At 49.8% G+C, this 18,654-nt stretch overlaps 1 protein-coding gene across 1 annotated transcript in view; it reads left to right on the forward strand.

The window, feature by feature from the left end:
• The window catches only part of LOC140422212 (cation channel sperm-associated auxiliary subunit epsilon-like), a 289,036-nt gene that overhangs the window by 14,938 nt on the left and 255,444 nt on the right, over positions 1–18,654 (forward strand). Inside the window, exons 5-6 of the mRNA XM_072507255.1 lie at positions 2,924–3,030; positions 7,671–8,169. Coding sequence (XP_072363356.1) covers positions 2,924–3,030; positions 7,671–8,169 — 606 coding nt within the window. The remainder of the gene's footprint in view (positions 1–2,923; positions 3,031–7,670; positions 8,170–18,654) is intronic.

Raw genomic sequence — 18,654 nt, forward strand, 5'->3', positions numbered from 1 at the left:
GTTTCCTGTAACATAACCACATCTGCCTTAAGTTTCTTAAGGTGTGTGAGTACCCGTGCCCTCTTTATCGGCCCGTTCAGCCCTCTCACGTTCCACGTGATCAGCCGGGTTGGGGGGCTTCCTAACCCCCCCCCCCTTGTCGATTAGCCATCACCTTTTTCCAGCTCCTCACCCGGTTCCCACGCAGCTGTATCTCCCCCAGGCGGTGCCCCCCCGCCCATCCCCTCCCATATCAGCTCCCCCCTCTCCCCAGCAGCAGCAACCCAGTAATTCCCCCCTCCCACCCCCCCCGCTAGATCCCCCGCTAGCGTAATTACTCCCCCCATGTTGCTCCCAGAAGTCAGCAAACTCTGGCCGACCTCGGCTTCCCCCCGTGACCTCGGCTCGCACCGTGCGACGCCCCCTCCTTCCTGCTTCTCTATTCCCGCCATGATTATCATAGCGCGGGAACCAAGCCCGCGCTTCTCCCTTGGCCCCGCCCCCAGTGGCCAACGCCCCATCTCCTCCACCTCCCCTCCTCCCCCCATCACCACCTGTGGGAGAGAGAAAAGTTACCACATCGCAGGATTAGTACATAAAACTCCTCTTTCCCCCCTTTTTAACCCCCCTCTTTGCCCCCCACCACTTTGTTCAAACGTTCTTTTTAATAACCCGCTCATTCCAGTTTTTCTTCCACAATAAAAGTCCACGCTTCATCCGCCGTCTCAAAGTAGTGGTGCCTCCCTCGATATGTGACCCACAGTCTTGCCGGTTGCAGCATTCCAAATTTTATCTTCTTTTTATGAAGCACCGCCTTGGCCCGATTAAAGCTCGCCCTCCTTCTCGCCACCTCCGCACTCCAGTCTTGATAAACGCGGATCACCGCGTTCTCCCATTTACTGCTCCGAGTTTTCTTTGCCCATCTAAGGGACCATTTCTCTATCCTTAAAACGGAGGAATCTCACCACTATGGCTCTGGGAATTTCTCCTGCTCTCGGCCCTCGCGCCATCACTCGGTATGCTCCCTCCACCTCCAACGGACCCGCCGGGGCCTCCGCTCCCATTAACGAGTGCAGCATCGTGCTCACATATGCCCCGACGTCCGCTCCCTCCACACCTTCAGGAAGACCAAGTATCCTCAGGTTGTTCCTCCTTGCGTTGTTCTCCAGTGCCTCCAACCTTTCCACACATCGTTTCTGATGTGCCTCATGCGTCGCCGTCTTCACCACCAGGCCCTGTATGTTGTCCTCATTCTCGGCTGCCTTTGCCTTCACGACCCGAAGCTCCCGCTCCTGGGTTTTTTGTTCCTCCTTTCGCCCTTCAATCGCCTGTAATATCGGGGCCAACAGCTCTTTCTTCATTTCCTTTTTGAGCTCTTCCACACAGCATTTCAAGAACTCTTGTTGTTCAGGGCCCCATGTTAAACTGCCACCTTCCGACGCCATCTTGGTTTTTGCTTGCCTTCCTTGCCGCTGTTCTAAAGGATCCACTGCAATCCGGCCACTTTCTCCTCCTTTTTTCATCCGTGTCCAGGGGGGATTCCCTTCTGGTTTACCGCACGGTGTTTTTAGCCGTCAAAATTGCCGTTGGGGCTCCTATCAAGAGCCCAAAAGTCCGTTTCACCGGGAGCTGCCGAAACATGCGACTCAGCTGGTCATCGCCGCACCCGGAAGTCCACTGTACGCCTTCTTAACAACCCTCTCAACCTGGGTGGCAACTTTCAGGGATCGATGTACATGGACACCGAGATCTCTCTGCTCATCCACACTGCCAAGAATCTTACCATTAGCCCACTACTCTGTCTTCCTGTTATTGCTTCCAAAATGAATCACTCACACTTTTCTGCATTAAACTCCATTTGCCACCTCTCAGCCCAGCGCTGCAGCTTATCTATGTCCCTCTGTAACTTGTAACATCCTTCCGCACTGTCCACAACTCCACCGACTTTAGTGTCATCTGCAAATTTACTCACCCATCCTTCTACGCCCACCTCCAGGTCATTTATAAAAATGACAAACAGCAGTGGCCCCAAAACAGATCCTTGTGGTACACCACTAGTAACTGGACTCCAGTCTGAACATTTCCCATCAACCACCACCCTTTGTCTTCTTCCAGCTAGTCAATTTCTGATCCAAACTGCTAAATCACCCTGAATCCCATGCCTCCGTATTTTCTGCAGTAGCCAACCATGGGGAACCTTATCAAACGCTTTACTGAAATCCATATACACCACATCAACTGCTTTACCCTCATCCACCTGTTTGGTCACCTTCTCAAAGAACTCTATAAGGTTTGTGAGGCACGACCTACCCTTCACAAAACCGTGTTGAGTAGCTCTAATCAAATTATTCCTTTCCACATGATTATACATCCTATCTCTTATAAACCTTTCCAAGATTTTTCCCACAACAGAAGTAAGGCTCACTGGTCTATAGTTACCGGGGTTATCTCTACTCCCCTTCTTGAACAAGGGGACAACATTTGCTATCCTCCAGTCTTCTGGCACTATTCCTGTAGACAAAGATGACTTAAAGATCAAGGCCAAAGGCTCAGCAATCTCCTCCCTAGCTTCCCAGAGAATCCTAGGATAAATCCCATCCGGCCCAGGTGACTTATCTATTTTCACACTTTCCAGAATTGCTACCGCCCACCAATGGTGTAAGAAGGCACCAGACCTTAAGTCATCAGTGTAGAGCTAGGTAGCAACATGTCAGGACATGCCATGTCATCATCTCTGTCTGCACCTGTACCCTCTATTGTAAATATGTTAAACATAGTTAAATAAAGTTAATAAAGACTTCATGGTAACTTTTACAAGACTGCTTGGTGATATCTTAGCAGTACACACTATGGGTAGCAACAACCCAACAAAATAATCTGTACTATCATCCCTGACTTTATTTAGCTTGTGACTATTTAGAACACGTGTGTTTTCGCTCAACAGTTATCTCGTATTTTGACAAAAGAATTCTTCAATCTGGGACAAGAGATAATACTGACAATGTATCCCACAGCTCACAAATATAAAACAGCATTTAATTCTGCAGAGGGGTATGTATTCAAGATAGGCTTATTTAAAGTAACCACAAAAAAACAATACTTTCTTTAATTGCTTATTCATTATTTTATAGGTTTAATAAAGAATTGTTTTTAACAATATTGACCTTTGTTGAATTGGGGATTGTAAATCCTTTGACTGTTACTGCATTGGGTTGTAGAAGGTTTGATAGAAAGGGTTTGATTTTAAATCATTGAATATTGGCACTTACGACCTCATACTGTAGTCGATACCCTCATTACACAGTTAACTATGGCAATATCATGGATGGCACTTTCATAAGTCATTTGGCATTGGTTTCCCGAAGTGCTTGCCTGTTTTAAGTGGTAGGCCTCTTTAATGTGCATATAGGGATCCTATGGCATTCTGTGCAACATACACAAAATCTTCTTGGTAGAACTGCATGAATTTCAGCAAGAAAATTGTTGAATCATATCATAGAATCATAGAATTTACAGTGTAGAAGTCTGCACTGGCCCTTGGAAAGAGCACCCTACCCAAGCCCACACCCCCATCCCATCCCCAGTAACACAGCCAACCTTTTTGGACACGAAGGGCGATTTAGCATGGCCAATCCACCTAACCTGCACATCTTTGGACTGTACTTGCTCAAGATAAATAATCAGCAGTTTATAGACATTTCGGTATGGCAGGTACTCAACATCAATCTAGAAACACAATTTAGTTTTATGGTAAAAAAAAATCCTGTGAGAGCTGGTGTGTACAGTCACATTATAAACATGATAATACAAACAAGCTGAATTTTCTCTTTGAGGAAACTCAATTAAATGCTAAAGACAGACTAGTCAGGTGATAAAAACAGGGCAAAAGTTTGTATGGCCATTATAATTTCTATTTTACTGCATCATTAATGTAAAAAATGGTTTATTTCACTTGATTTCATTAGTCTTGTAATAATGATTTTTTTTCCCCCCCTGACTTTATCTCACCATATTAATTCATCCATTATTCTCTGATATCAAACATACAAATTAGGAACGGGGGCATTTTGCCCACTAGAGCCTACCTTGCCACCTGACAAGATCATGACCGATCTGACTGTGGCCTCAACTTCACTTTCCCGTCTACCTGCTATACCCGTAGGATTTTGATTGACAAGAGAAGCAATCTGCCTCAGCTTTAAAAATATCTCATTACCATGCTTCCATTGCAGTCTGGGGAATGGAATCCCACAGACCAATGATTCTCTGAGACAAAATAATTCTCATATCTGTCTTAAATGGGGGACCCGTTATTTTTAAGCTGAACTAGAACCTTTCCTTTCAACTCACACACACATTCGGACTTTGTCTTGCCAATCAGAACTTAATCATCATTTTGGTCACTTTTAGTATATTTTGCAGGTAAGAAGGTTTTCCTAGCCTGAAGCTTTATGGCACATAGCCAATTGAAGGAGCCATATGAACACCCTTAACAAAATGTCAGTTCATGATTCTTTTCTTAAATTTCTACTGCATTTCTACATCTAAACACTGCTCGTACCATCCGTTCTGCTTAAGGGAGGTTAAAGAAAATGGGCAGGAATCTCCATCGGCTGAAGCCGAAATCGGGAAACATGATTGGGCCAAAAATTGGTTCTGATGCCAAAATCATGGCAGGCGCCGATTTGACACCAAATCGCAATTCTCCATCACCTTGACATTGGCATCAGTGCATTCCAGAACGCACGTACAGTAAATGCCGTTTGCATATTAGCGGGCCCGCCAGGTATTCTCCAGGGCCTCCGCGATTCTCCACCTCCGATGGTCCAAATTCCCGAAGGCGCAGTCCACTTGTGCTTTTAAAAGTCGTGTAATCAGTATTGTGGCTGATGAGAAAGTGAGAGGAGATAGGACACAAAGAGGTGCAATCGTGGGCTGCGGTCCTTACACTGGCCGGGCTGGCTGGGTTAGGTGGTGGGGGGAGGGAAAGGCCCATGGGGTCAGGGTGACATCCCACAGTACTGGGGTGGTGCCCAGGCATGGACTGCCATTGCCATGGCCTGAAAGGCAGCCACCTTGCTGCACACCCCACTGACCACCCATCATGGACGTCTGCTCCCGGTGAGCGTCAAGGTGACAGCCACCCTGAACCGAGTGAAGACCTTTCTGGGATCTCACAGAGCTCCGCGCACAGGGGCATCTGCTTCATCACGGAGGCCCTATATGCCCAGTCGGCACAATTCATCCATTTCAATGTGGACCGAGCTCACCAGGATGCCCGGGCAGCAGGGTTCGCCGCCATCGACGGGATGCCCCAGGCCCAGGGGGTGACCGATGAGATGCATACCCCACTATGAGCGCCTGCAGATGACAGGCCACTCTACACAAACTGAAAGGGGTTTTATTCGATGAACGTGATATGTGACATCAGATGCGCATCATGCATGTCTGTCCGATACCCAGGCAGTGTGCACAACAGGGGTTATCCACTACAGTCGTGGCTGATGGTGCCTATCCGGATGCCAAAGTCCAATGCTGAGACCCACTGCAATGACACCTATGCCTGCAACCAGGGGCATGATTGAGCGGTGCTTCGGCCTCCTGAAGATGCAGTTCAGGTGCCTGGATCGCTCTGGAGAGTTCCTCCAGTATGACGCTGAGAGGGTAGCCCGCATCGTTGCGGCCCGCTGGATCCTCCACAACATTGAGCAGCAGACGGGCGACGTGCTGGAGGAGGAGGATGAACACCAGTCGCATGACGTGCACCAGCGCCAACACGTATGAGACGCTCTGATTGCCTCCAGGTTCACCAACTGGGAGGGGGAGGGGGGAGAACTGGCCAAGGGAATGACACCACATCCCACCGCCCCACTTGCAAACCCCTCCGTGATACATACCTGCTGCACTACAGGGTGCGGGCCCAGGGTTGGCAGTAACATTGATCTGATCCATGGGATGGCGGATGATGACAACACGCTCTGTGATGAGCTCTGATGCTCCGCATCGTATGACAACATTTGACTCTTGCCCACGGTAGCATTTTCCACCACCTGCCTGGGTGATCCCTACATGTGAGCTGGCCATTCCATCACCACGGTCCCATCAGATCCCTGGGGCGACGGTGGTGGGAACGGTCAGGGGAGGGGGGTGGGGCGGAGTGTGAGCTCAGGCCACACACAACGTCTGCCCATTCCCCGCTCCCTCCCCCACACGCCCTCTCTGTCCAGCCCAGACCAGCCCACCCCTCACACCCATCTGACAGAGCACTGAGGCGGGTTGTAACAGTGTTAACAGGTGTTTAATGTGCACAAATATGTGCCCTATCCCCTATAACTAAACTGTGCCCTACAACCATGCCGACTTAACTAGTGATTACTTTTCTGGCCTTACAGGCCCTATCGCTATGTCTACATAGATCTGCAGATGCTACAGCAGGAGTGGACGCGGCCTGCTGTGATTCCCATCCTGCGACCTGGGTCCGTTAGTGGCCGTCTTCTGCGGTGACCGGGCTTGAATAGGCCCGGCTACTGATCACCAGCCGGTCCTGCAAGACACAAGACAAGACGCATGATTAGACCGCAGGCCTGGGAGAGCAGAGTTGAGGGGGTGGGGGCGGTGAGGGCGGTGTGGGGGTGGTGTTGGCATACATGTCACGGGGATGGCAACTGAGCAGGATCTCACTTACATGCCCGTGGCCGATCTCCATCCCAGCGACCTCCCTTTCCTCTGAGCCACAGACCACGTCCAGGACCCTCTGCTCAGCCACGGTGAGGGGCCGCAAGTCCGGCGGTCCCCCTCCAGTTTTCGCCCCCTCCCGGCAATTATGGGCGGCCTTCTCCTGGGGGAGGAGGAACATAAAACAACACTTTTAGCCAGTCCGACGCATGCAGCACAGTGAGTGGGTAGCTGTGGCCTCAGTAGCCAGGGAACCCGACTATGGCGGCCGGTATGGGTGCCGACAAGTGGTGCAGGGTGGGGTCCGGCCGCCACCCGCTGTGGGTGGTCGGTTTACGGGTGTGTGGTATGGGGGTTGGTGCTAGGTGCACAGTGTTGCCTACTCACCCTGGCCATCCTGAGGAGCTCATGCAGTTTTTTACGGCACTGCTGGCAGGTCCGGATGGTGTTGCTGGTGGCGTTGACTGCTTCTGCCACCTGGGTCTCCAGCAGGGTCTCCAGCTTGGCGTCTGTGAAACGGTGTGCCACTCTCCTCGCTGCCACCTTGTTGGCTGGGATGGTGTGTATGGGGAGTGAAGTGTGTATATGTGGCTGAAGCTTCTCAGTCTCCTGAGTGTCAATCACGAATCCCGCACCATTTCTCATTAGAATCGATTGTGTTCCATGTGGCACCGGTGCTAGCCCCTCCACAGTCACTGCATATGTCCAGGTGTGGTGCCTGTTTTGCTGTCGTGGAAGTTTACGAATCTTGCTCAGGAGTCAACACTTAGTCTCAGGAACGGAGAATCTCGCCCAAGGCTTACTTTAAGGTTCCCCTTCTTTGACCCAGTGCTTCTTAATAGTGCTGCATACAGTAGCCAAACTGAAAATTGACATTATTAGCAGAAGTTATCAAGTGAGTGAAGGCATGTTGAAATCATGACCAGTGTCAGAGGGATTTCTGTTTCTGCTTTGTGTTATTCAATCTTCAAACATAAAGATCATTTTCAGAATAATTCTTCTGATTCCTTTGATAGGTACTGGACAGTCACCATTTACAATGTGACTAATGAGATCATTCTAACAGTTCATGGCAGACCTATGACTTTTGAAGATTTATTTATCATGGATACATCCTATACTATTGAAAAACGTCTGGATCTCTCTATCATTAAAGCACTTGGGTATGTTTCGCTGAAACTGGCTAGGGGTAAAAATCCCTTGATCGTGCACCATCCATGCTCGGCCAGCAGTGCCTTACTTCTAACAGATTATGGTACTTTCATAACTCATGATGGTTTTATTACGGCAGAGGAGCTGAAAATCGTGCCCACCGAACTCCAGCTTCAAGAACAGAACAAAGTAATAACAGCAGCTTTCCTGGAGCGAAACATCTTATTTCTTATTGGAGACTCCGTTTATATAAGACATGAGAAAGGCTTTTATACAAAACTTGGGATCAAGAGTGGTCTACCCAAAAATACTATTATTGGCCTACTGAGCAGGACGTCGTGTGCATCTATATATCCAGTAGTGGTATGTCTATTTAAATTATTACTAAATTACAAATATTTCTGATTATTATAAAGTATTACAGATGAGGATGAGAGATATTTAGAGGTGATTTAAAAAAGAGCTGATGGGAATAGTCAGTTTATCAGTGAATGATGCTTTTGAAAAGAGATGCAGAAACCAGGAGAACCTTTTAAGACAAGCTGTCAGAACATGAATGCTATTGCTATTACATGGCTTGATTTTTAAGGATTCCTTTAAAAGGCCTTCCTTACTTGGTCAAAGATATGCTGAAGTTTGGTTTGGCACAAACCTTTCTGTGGTACTGCCTGGGAAATTCCTCACAGCAGACAAGAATAACATTTAGAGGTTTCTGTCGAGATATCCTCTTGTTGATCCAGGTTGGCTCAGCCGTACATTATTATCTTCTCATTTTTCCCTCACTACCCAGGATGCACATACTGACCCTTGTGCAGGCCTTCATAGCTGTATTGGGTCGAATGACTCCCAAAGATTACCAGAAGAAGTTAGTATTTCCCTCACTGCATCCTTCTGAAATTCTGAATTTGGTGGTCAGATCATGCCCCCTATGGGATCCTATCATAATGGCAGCTTTGTGAGCCAACAGAAACAAAACAAAGAAAAGGGCAATAACATGTTTTAATTTTGTTCAGCAGAGATTTGGACATTTTGATACTGTAGGTCAATGGACAAAAATGTTGGCCAGGCCAGCTCCACAACTCCTCATCAAATCTTTTACATCCGATGAAAAGGGCAGACGGGACCTCATTTTTATTTCTCTTATGAAATGCAACAGCACCAAGAATGCAGAAATCCTCATTGCTGCAGTGGGTGTCAGTCAATTTGATGTTCTTAAGGACAGCAATGTGGCGCAAGGGTTAGCACTGCTGCCTCACGGCGCTGAGGTCCCAGGTTCGATCCCGGCCCTGGGTCACTGCCTGTGTGGAGTTTGCACATTCCCCCGTGTTTGCGTGGGTTTCGCCCCCACAACCCAAAGATGTGCAGGTACGTGAACTGGCCATGCTAAATTGCCTCATAGGGAAAAATGAATTGGGGACTCTAAATTTTTTTTTTTTAATTTAAAAATGTGATGTTCTTAAATTCTGAAAATCCATATCTGGCCCAACCCACTATTTTATTTATATCAATGATGTCCCTATTTAGGAGGTTAACACGTAACCATTATTGTAGATGTGCTTGGATTGACACATTTGGAATTGTATGGAATGCAAAACGTGCAGCAAATAAAGTCACGCGTGGCAAAATTGGCAGTTGTTCCACTTATAATGGGAAAACAATGAGATTGCAACAGACTTAATTAACAAGCCATTAACACTGCAGGGCGAGGACTGCAACAAAGTGTGCATCACTCTAAATCTAACTGATGATAAGAGAAAACAGATGGCAAAGATACTGAATGGTTTGGGCAATCATTTTGAACCCCGAATGAATGCTACAATTCAGGAAGACAGAAAACCACAGAGCGAGGGAGAGAATGAGCAGAATTCTCTGGCACTCTGCACAGAAAATCTGGGGACATGACTTTTTCTGTCACGCTGCGGGGCGGGACCTGATACATATGGCAACACTGGCTCCACAGAGGTTGGAGTACCTTTTAAAAAGGGTGTTCTAATCTGCATGAAAAATATAACCCCCCCCCCCGCCACAAGCACCGCGGCAACTCCTCCTGCAGAAGCACCAGAACAACCCCCTTCATTATAGTTCTCTAGACAGCCTGCCAAGGCAATGTCTAGGCATGTCCTTTTCCCCCTGGGGCTACATTTAATTCTACTCCCCCATGGGTTCCCTTCAACTGCTTCACATTTTGCAAAAGCAGTTGTAAATCTCGGCGACGTGCGTCACTTAGTATAGGGGGATTTCTTAATGTGGGGGGAACATTTGGCAGGGACGCCCTTTCTCAGCAGGAATCTTGTTACGTCACTGGTGAGGGGCGGGAGAAAAAAGGGATGTTTGTATCTTTTGTTCAAAATGAAAAGGGACTTTTTGTTTTTTGAAATTTAACAGGTCTGATTGACATGTCTGTCTTTCCATAGTCAAATGGCTATGCCATGGGGCTGTCCCTGGAGGCAGACATCTTAACACCAGTTTAATAAAACCTCTTACAGCGGCAGGTACTGAAGAAGGTTGTCCTTGCTTTGTTACCTGTAAGGCAGGTAATCTGTGCTACTTAACTCAGTTACAGTAGAGGCTTTGGAAGAAGGCTTGAAGTCGTCCAGAAGTTTTACAGAAGGTTTATTGAGCAACACAACTTAAATAACTGCGTGAGTTCTTACTTTAAGAACTGTACTAGTAGAAAGGTTACAACTTTTCTATACACTACAACTAGGCCTGACCACACTAACAGCCCTGAGCTAAATCTCTGCCTCTGTTCTCCTCACAGTCTAATCCACCCAACAGGCCAGAGGGCTGCTTGCTTCCCCTTTTATACACGCCAATGCTGCCCCCTAGTGGTCTTTCCATTACCCATTAGCCCCTTCTGTACATACCCATGTGAGATCACTGCAGTCCTTATATATGAAACCTATCCAGGACACCCCACTTGTAATGTGTTTGTGTGTAGCTTGAAAAAGGACATAATTGTACTCACCTGTGATGCCTTCTTCAGTCAAAACATAACTCGCACGGCAGAATCTTGTGCCAATCGTGAATTTTCAGGACCATTTCCAAATCAGGATACCCATGTGTCCCCAATTGGACAGCAGACAGGTTCTTGAAGTTTCAGGCCCAATTAGGGAGCCCACAGCAGTGGATGGTCCTACAAAGAGAGGCAGACCAGAGAACGAAGGGTACCTCAAAGTGAAGGCAAACTCAGAGTGTTCAATTTTAAAAATAAGAGACCTAAAGCCAGTAAGGCCATAGGAGTAACGGATGTATATAAAACAACTTGGGCGGAATTTTAAATTTGAGAGATTAAGGGTGGGTTTGTCCGTCCCGCCGCGTCAGACCGCCGGTTCAGCACGCCTTTGGGATTCTCCGTTTCGCCAGCTTGTCAATGGGGTTTCCCATTGTGGGGCAGCCCCATGCCGTCAGGATGGAGCATCCGACGGGGAGCATCAAATGGGGCATCCTGACGCAGAGAATTCAGCCGAAGATGAGCAAAAGACCCAGGAGCGGGAGCTTCGGGTTGTGAAGGCAAAGGCTGCCGAGAATGAGGACGATATACAGGGCCTGATGGTGAAGACGGAAATACATGAGGCACACCATAAACGATGTGTGGAAAGACTGGAGGTGCTGGAGAATAACGCGAGGAGGAATAATTTAAGGATTCTTGGTCTTCCTGAAGGTGCAGAAGGAGCGGACGTCGGGGCATATGTGAGCACGATGCTGCACTCATTAATGGGAGCGGAGGCCCCGGCGGGTCCGCTGGAGGTGGAGAGAGCATACCGAGTGATGGCGCGAGGACCGAGAGTAGGAGAAATTCCTAGAGCCATAGTGGTGAGATTCCTCCGTTTTAAGGACAGAGATATGGTCCTTAGATGGGCAAAGAAAACTCGGAGCAGTAGGTGGGAGAACGCGGTGATCCGCGTATATCAAGACTGGAGTGCGGGGGTGCGTCGATGACCAGCTAAGTCGCACGTTTCGGCAGCTCCCGGTGGAACGGACTTTTGGGCTCTTGATAGGAGCCCCAACGGCAATTTTAACGGCTAAAAACACCGTGCGGTAAACCAGAAGGGTGTTCCCCCTGGACACGGATGGAAAAAGGAGAGGAAAGTGGCCGGATTGCAGCGGATCCTTTGGAACAACGGCAAGGAAGGCAAGCAAAAACCAAGATGGCGTCGGAAGGTGGCAGTTTCATATGGGGCCCTGAACAACAAGAGTTCTTGAAATGCTGCGTGGAGGAGATAAAAAAGGAAATGAAGAAAGAGTTGTTGGCCCCGATACTACAGGCGATCGAAGGGCTAAAGGAGGAACAAAAGACCCAGGAGCAGGAGCTTCGGGTCGTGAAGGCGAAAGCAGCCGAGAATGAGAACGATATACAGGGCCTGGTGGTGAAGTCGGAGATACAGGAGGCACATCAGAAACGATGTGTGGAGAGGTTGGAGGCACTGGAAAACAACGCAAGGAGGAACAACCTGAGGATTCTTGGCCTTCCTGAAGGTGTGGAGGGGGCGGACGTCGGGGCATATGTGAGCACGATGCTGCACTCGTTAATGGGAGCGGAGGCCCCGACGGGTCCGTTGGAGGTGGAGGGAGCGTACCGAGTTATGGTGCGAGGATCGAGAGCAGGAGAAACTCCCAGAGCCATAGTGGTGAGATTCCTCCGTTTTAAGGATAGAGAAATGGTCCTTAGATGGGCGAAGAAAACTCGGTGCAGTAAATGGGAGAACGCGGTGATCCGCGTTTATCAAGACTGGAGTGCGGAGGTGGCGAGAAGGAGGGCGAGCTTTAATCGGGCCAAGGCGGTACTTCATAAAAGGAAGATAAAATTTGGAATGCTGCAACCGGCAAGACTGTGGGTCACATATCAAGGGAGGCACCACTACTTTGAGACGGCGGATGAAGCGTGGACTTTTATTGTAGAAGAAAAACTGGAATGAGTGGATTATGAAAAAGAACGTTTGGACAAAGTGGTGGGGCGAATGGGGGGGGCGAAGAGGGGTTTTATGTTCTAATCCTGCGGTATGGTAACTTTTCTTTCTCCCACAGGTGGTGATGGGGGAGGTGGGGAGGGAGAGGAGATGGGGCGTTGGCCATGGGAGGCGGGGCCGAGGGAGAAGCGCGGGCTTGGTTCCCGCGCTATGATAATTATGGCGGGAATAGAGAAGCAGGAAGGAGGGGGCGTCGCACGGTGCGAGCCGTGGTCACGGGGGGAAGCCGAGGTCAGCCAGAGTTTGCTGACTTCTGGGAGCAACATGGGGGGAGTAATTACGCTAGCGGGGGGTCGAGCGGGGGGGGGGGGTGGGAGGGGGGAATTACTGGGTTGCTGCTGCTGGGGAAAGGGGGGAGTGGGTACGGGAGAGGATGGGCGGGGGGGCACCGCCTGGGGGAGATACAGCTGCGTGGGAACTGGGTGAGAAGCTGGAAAAAGATGATGGCTAACCGGCAAGGGGGGGGGGTGGGAAGCCCCCCAACTCGGCTGATCACGTGGAACGTGAGAGGGCTCAAAGGGCCGATAAAGAGGGCACGAGTACTCGCACACCTTAAGAAACTTAAAGCAGATGTGGTTATGTTACAGGAAACGCACCTGAAACTGATAGACCAGGTTAGGCTGCGCAAAGGATGGGTGGGGCAGGTGTTCCATTCGGGGCTGGATGCGAAAAACAGGTGGGTGGCTATATTAGTGGGGAAGCGGGTAATGTTCGAGGCAAAGACTATAGTGGCGGATAATGGGGGCAGATACGTGATGGTGAGTGGCAAATTACAGGGAGAGATGGTGGTTTTGGTAAACGTGTATGCCCCGAACTGGGATGATGCCAACTTTATGAGGCGAATGCTAGGACGCATCCCGGACCTAGAGACGGGAAAGCTGATAATGGGGGGAGACTTTAACACGGTGTTGGAACCAGGGCTGGATAGGTCGAAGTCCAGGACTGGTAGGAGGCCGGCAGCAGCCAAGGTGCTTAAGGATTTTATGGAGCAGATGGGAGGTGTGGACCCGTGGAGATTCAGTAGACCGAGGAGTAAGGAGTTCTCGTTTTTCTCCTATGTCCATAAAGTCTATTCGCGCATAGACTTTTGTGTGTTGGGTAGGGCATTGATCCCGAAGGTGAGGGGAACGGAATATACGGCTATAGCCATTTCGGATCATGCCCCACACTGGGTAGACTTGGAGATAGGGGAGGAAACAGGAGGGCGCCCACCCTGGAGAATGGACATGGGACTAATGGCGGATGAGGGGGTGTGCCTAAGGGTGAGGGGATGTATTGAAAAGTACTTGGAACTCAATGACAATGGGGAGGTTCAGGTGGGAGTGGTCTGGGAGGCGTTGAAGGCGGTGGTTAGGGGGGAGCTGATATCAATAAGGGCACATAAAGGGAAGCAGGAGAGTAAGGAACGGGAGCGGTTGCTGCAAGAACTTTTGAGGGTGGACAGACAATATGCGGAAGCACCGGAGGAGGGACTGTACAGGGAAAGGCAAAGGCTGCATGTGGAATTTGACTTGCTGACTACAGGCACTGCAGAGGCACAATGGAGGAAGGCGCAGGGTGTGCAGTATGAATATGGGGAGAAGGCGAGCAGATTGCTGGCACACCAATTGAGGAAAAGGGGAGCAGCGAGGGAAATAGGGGGAGTGAGGGATGAGGAAGGAGAGATGGAGCGGGGAGCGGAGAGAGTGAATGAAGTGTTCAAGACATTTTATAAAAAATTATATGAAGCTCAACCCCCGGATGGGAGGGAGAGAATGATGGATTTTTTGGATCGGCTGGAAATTCCCAAGGTGGAAGAGCAGGAAAGGGTGGGACTGGGAGCACAGATCACGGTAGAAGAAGTGGTGAAAGGAATTAGGAACATGCAGACGGGAAAGGCCCCGGGACCGGACGGATTCCCAGTTGAATTTTACAGAAAATATTTGGACTTGCTCGCCCCGGTACTGACGAGGACCTTTAACGAGGCAAAGGAAAGGGGACAACTGCCCCCGACTATGTCTGAAGCAACGATATCGCTTCTCTTAAAGAAGGAAAAGGACCCGCTACAATGCGGGTCCTACAGACCAATTTCCCTCCTAAATGTGGATGCCAAGGTCCTGGCCAAGGTAATGGCAATGAGAATAGAGGAATGTGTCCCGGGGGTGGTTCACGAGGACCAAACTGGGTTTGTGAAGGGGAGACAGCTGAACACGAATATACGGAGGCTGTTAGGGGTAATGATGATGGCCCCACCAGAGGGTGAAACGGAGATAGTAGTGGCGATGGATGCCGAGAAAGCATTTGATAGAGTGGAATGGGATTATCTGTGGGAGGTGTGGAGGAGATTTGGTTTTGGAGAGGGGTATGTTAGATGGGTGCAGCTATTGTATAGGGCCCCAGTGGCGAGTGTGGTCACGAATGGACGGGGATCGGCATATTTTCGGCTCCATAGAGGGACAAGGCAGGGATGTCCTCTGTCCCCATTATTGTTTGCACTGGCGATTGAGCCCCTGGCGATAGCGCTGAGAGGTTCCAAGAGATGGAGGGGAATACTTAGGGGAGGAGAAGAACACCGGGTATCTTTATATGCGGATGATTTGCTACTATATGTGGCGGATCCGGCGGAGGGGATGCCAGAAATAATGCGGATACTTGGGGAGTTTGGGGATTTTTCAGGGTATAAATTGAACATGGGGAAGAGTGAGCTGTTTGTGGTGCATCCAGGGGAGCAGAGTAGAGAAATAGAAGACCTACCGTTGAGGAAGGTAACAAGAGACTTTCGTTACCTGGGGATCCAGATAGCTAAGAATTGGGGCACATTGCACAGGCTAAATTTAACGCGGTTGGTGGAACAGATGGAGGAAGATTTCAAGAGATGGGATATGGTAGCACTGTCAATGGCAGGTAGGGTGCAGGCGGTTAAGATGGTGGTCCTCCCGAGATTCCTCTTTGTGTTTCAGTGCCTCCCGGTGGTGATCACGAAGGCTTTTTTTAAAAGGATAGAAAAGAGCATCATGGGTTTTGTTTGGGCCGGGAAGACTCCGAGAGTGAGGAAGGGATTCTTACAGCGTAGTAGGGATAGGGGGGGGCTGGCACTACCGAGCCTAAGTGAGTACTATTGGGCCGCTAATATTTCAATGGTGAGTAAGTGGATGGGAGAGGAGGAGGGAGCGGCGTGGAAGAGATTAGAGAGGGCGTCCTGTAGGGGGACCAGCCTGCAGGCTATGGTGACAGCCCCATTGCCGTTCTCACCGAGGAACTACACCACGAGCCCGGTGGTGGTAGCTACACTGAAGATTTGGGGACAGTGGAGACGACATAGGGGAAAGACCGGAGCATTGGGGGGGTCCCCGATAAGAAACAACCATAGGTTTGCCCCGGGGGGAATGGATGGGGGATATGGAATGTGGCAAAGAGCAGGAATAACGCAACTGAAAGATCTATTTGTGGATGGGAAGTTCGCAAGTCTGGGAGCGCTGACCGAGAAATATGGGTTGCCCCAAGGGAATACATTCAGGTACATGCAATTGAGGGCTTTTGCGAGGCAACAGGTGAGGGAATTCCTGCAGCTCCCGACACAAGAGGTGCAGGACAGAGTCATCTCAAAGAAATGGGTGGGGGATGGTAAGGTGTCGGATATATATAGGGAAATGAGGGACGAAGGGGAGACTATGGTGGATGAACTAAAAGGGAAATGGGAAGAAGAGCTAGGGGAGGAGATCGAGGAGGGGCTGTGGGCAGATGCCCTAAACAGGGTAAACTCGTCGTCCTCGTGTGCCAGGCTAAGCCTGATTCAGTTTAAGGTATTACACAGGGCACATATGACTGGAACACGGCTCAGTAAATTTTTTGGGGTGGAGGATAGGTGTGCGAGGTGCTCGAGAAGCCCAGCGAATCATACCCATATGTTTTGGTCATGTCCGGCACTACAGGGGTTTTGGGTGGGGGTGACAAAGGCGCTTTCAAAAGTAGTAGGAGTCCGGGTCGAACCAAGCTGGGGGTTGGCTATATTTGGGGTTGCACAAGAGCCGGGAGTGCAGGAGGCGAGAGAGGCCGATGTTTTGGCCTTTGCGTCCCTAGTAGCCCGGCGCAGGATATTGCTAATGTGGAAAGAAGCCAAGCCCCCGGGGGTGGAGACCTGGATAAATGACATGGCGGGGTTCATAAAGCTAGAGCGGATTAAGTTCGTCCTAAGGGGGTCGGCTCAAGGGTTCACCAGGCGGTGGCAACCGTTCGTCGAATATCTTGCGGAAAGATAGATGGGGGAAAAAAGAAGGCAGCAGCAGCAGCCCAGGACTTGGGGGGGGGGTGTAGCCTGTGACAAGGCAGTTGCCAATTAGGGCTAGTTTTCATTTGTGTTATTTAATATTTATTTATTTGTTGTTTTTTGTTTATATAAAAAAGGTCATTATTATCTGTATTGTTATAATGTTGTGTAAAGGATGCACAATGTACTGTGTTGGTTGACCAAAAATTTTCAATAAAATATTTATAAAAAAAAAAAATCAAGACTGGAGTGCGGAGGTGGCGAGAAGGAGGGCGAGCTTTAATCGGGCCAAGGCGGTGCTTCACAAAAAGAAGATAAAATTTGGAATGCTGCAACCAGCAAGACTGTGGGTCAGATATCAAGGGAGGCACCACTACTTTGAGACGGCGGATGAGGCGTGGACTTTTATTGTGGAAGAAAAATTGGAATAAGCGGGTTATTAAAAAAGAAAGTTTGAAACGAAGTGGTGGGGCGAGTATGGGGGGCGAAGAGGGGGGAAAAAGGGGGGAAAGAGGAGTTTTATGTTATTAATCCTGCGATGCGGTAACTTTTCTCTCTTCCACAGGTGGTGGTGGAGGGAGGAAGGGAGGTGGAGGAGATGGGGCGTTGGCCATGGGGGGCGGGGCCAAAAGGGAAGCGCGGGCTTTGTTCCCGCGCTATGATAATCACGGCGGGAATAGGGAAGCAGGAAGGAGGGGGCGTCGCACGGTGCGAGCCGAGGTCACGGGGGGAAGCTGAGGTCGGCCAGAGTTTGTTGACTTCTGGGAGCAACATGGGGGGTGTAACTACGCTAGTGGGGGATCTAGCGGGGGGGGGGGTGGAAGGGGGGAGTTCCAGGGTTGCTGCTGCTGGGGAGAGGGGGGAGCCGGTATGGGGTGGGGTGGGTGGGGGGGCACCGCCTGGGGGGGACACAGCTGCGTGGGAACCGGGTGAGGAGCTGGAAAAAGGGGATGGCTAATCGACAAGGGGGGGGGGGGGTAAAAAGCCCCCCAACCCGGTTGATCACGTGGAATGTGAGAGGGCTGAACGGGCCGATAAAGAGGGCACGGGTACTCGCACACCTTAAGAAACTTAAGGCAGACGTGGTTATGTTACAGGAGACGCACTTGAAACTGATAGACCATCTTAGACTACGCATAGGATGGGTGGGGCAGGTGTTTCATTCGGGGCTAGATGCGAAAAACAGGGGGGTGGCTATATTAGTGGGGAAGCAGGTAATGTTTGAGGCAAAGACCATAGTGGCGGATAGTGGGGGCAGATACGTGATGGTGAGCGGCAAATTACAGGGGGAGGCGGTGGTCTTGGTAAACGTATATGCCCCGAACTGGGATGATGCCAATTTTATGAGGCGCATGCTAGGACGCATCCCGGACCTAGAGGTGGGAAAGTTGGTAATGGGGGGAGATTTTAATACGGTGCTGGAACCAGGGCTGGATAGGTCGAGGTCCAGACTGGAAGGAGGCCGGCAGCAGCCAAGGTGCTTAGAGATTTTATGGAGCAGATGGGAGGAGTAGACCCGTGGAGATTTAGCAGACCTAGGAGTAAGGAGTTTTCGTTTTTCTCCTATGTCCACAAAGTTTATTCGCGAATAGACTTTTTTGTTTTGGGAAGGGCGTTGATCCCGAAGGTGAG

This window comes from Scyliorhinus torazame, chromosome 1 (genome assembly GCF_047496885.1).
Source record: "Scyliorhinus torazame isolate Kashiwa2021f chromosome 1, sScyTor2.1, whole genome shotgun sequence".
NCBI lineage: Eukaryota > Metazoa > Chordata > Chondrichthyes > Carcharhiniformes > Scyliorhinidae > Scyliorhinus > Scyliorhinus torazame.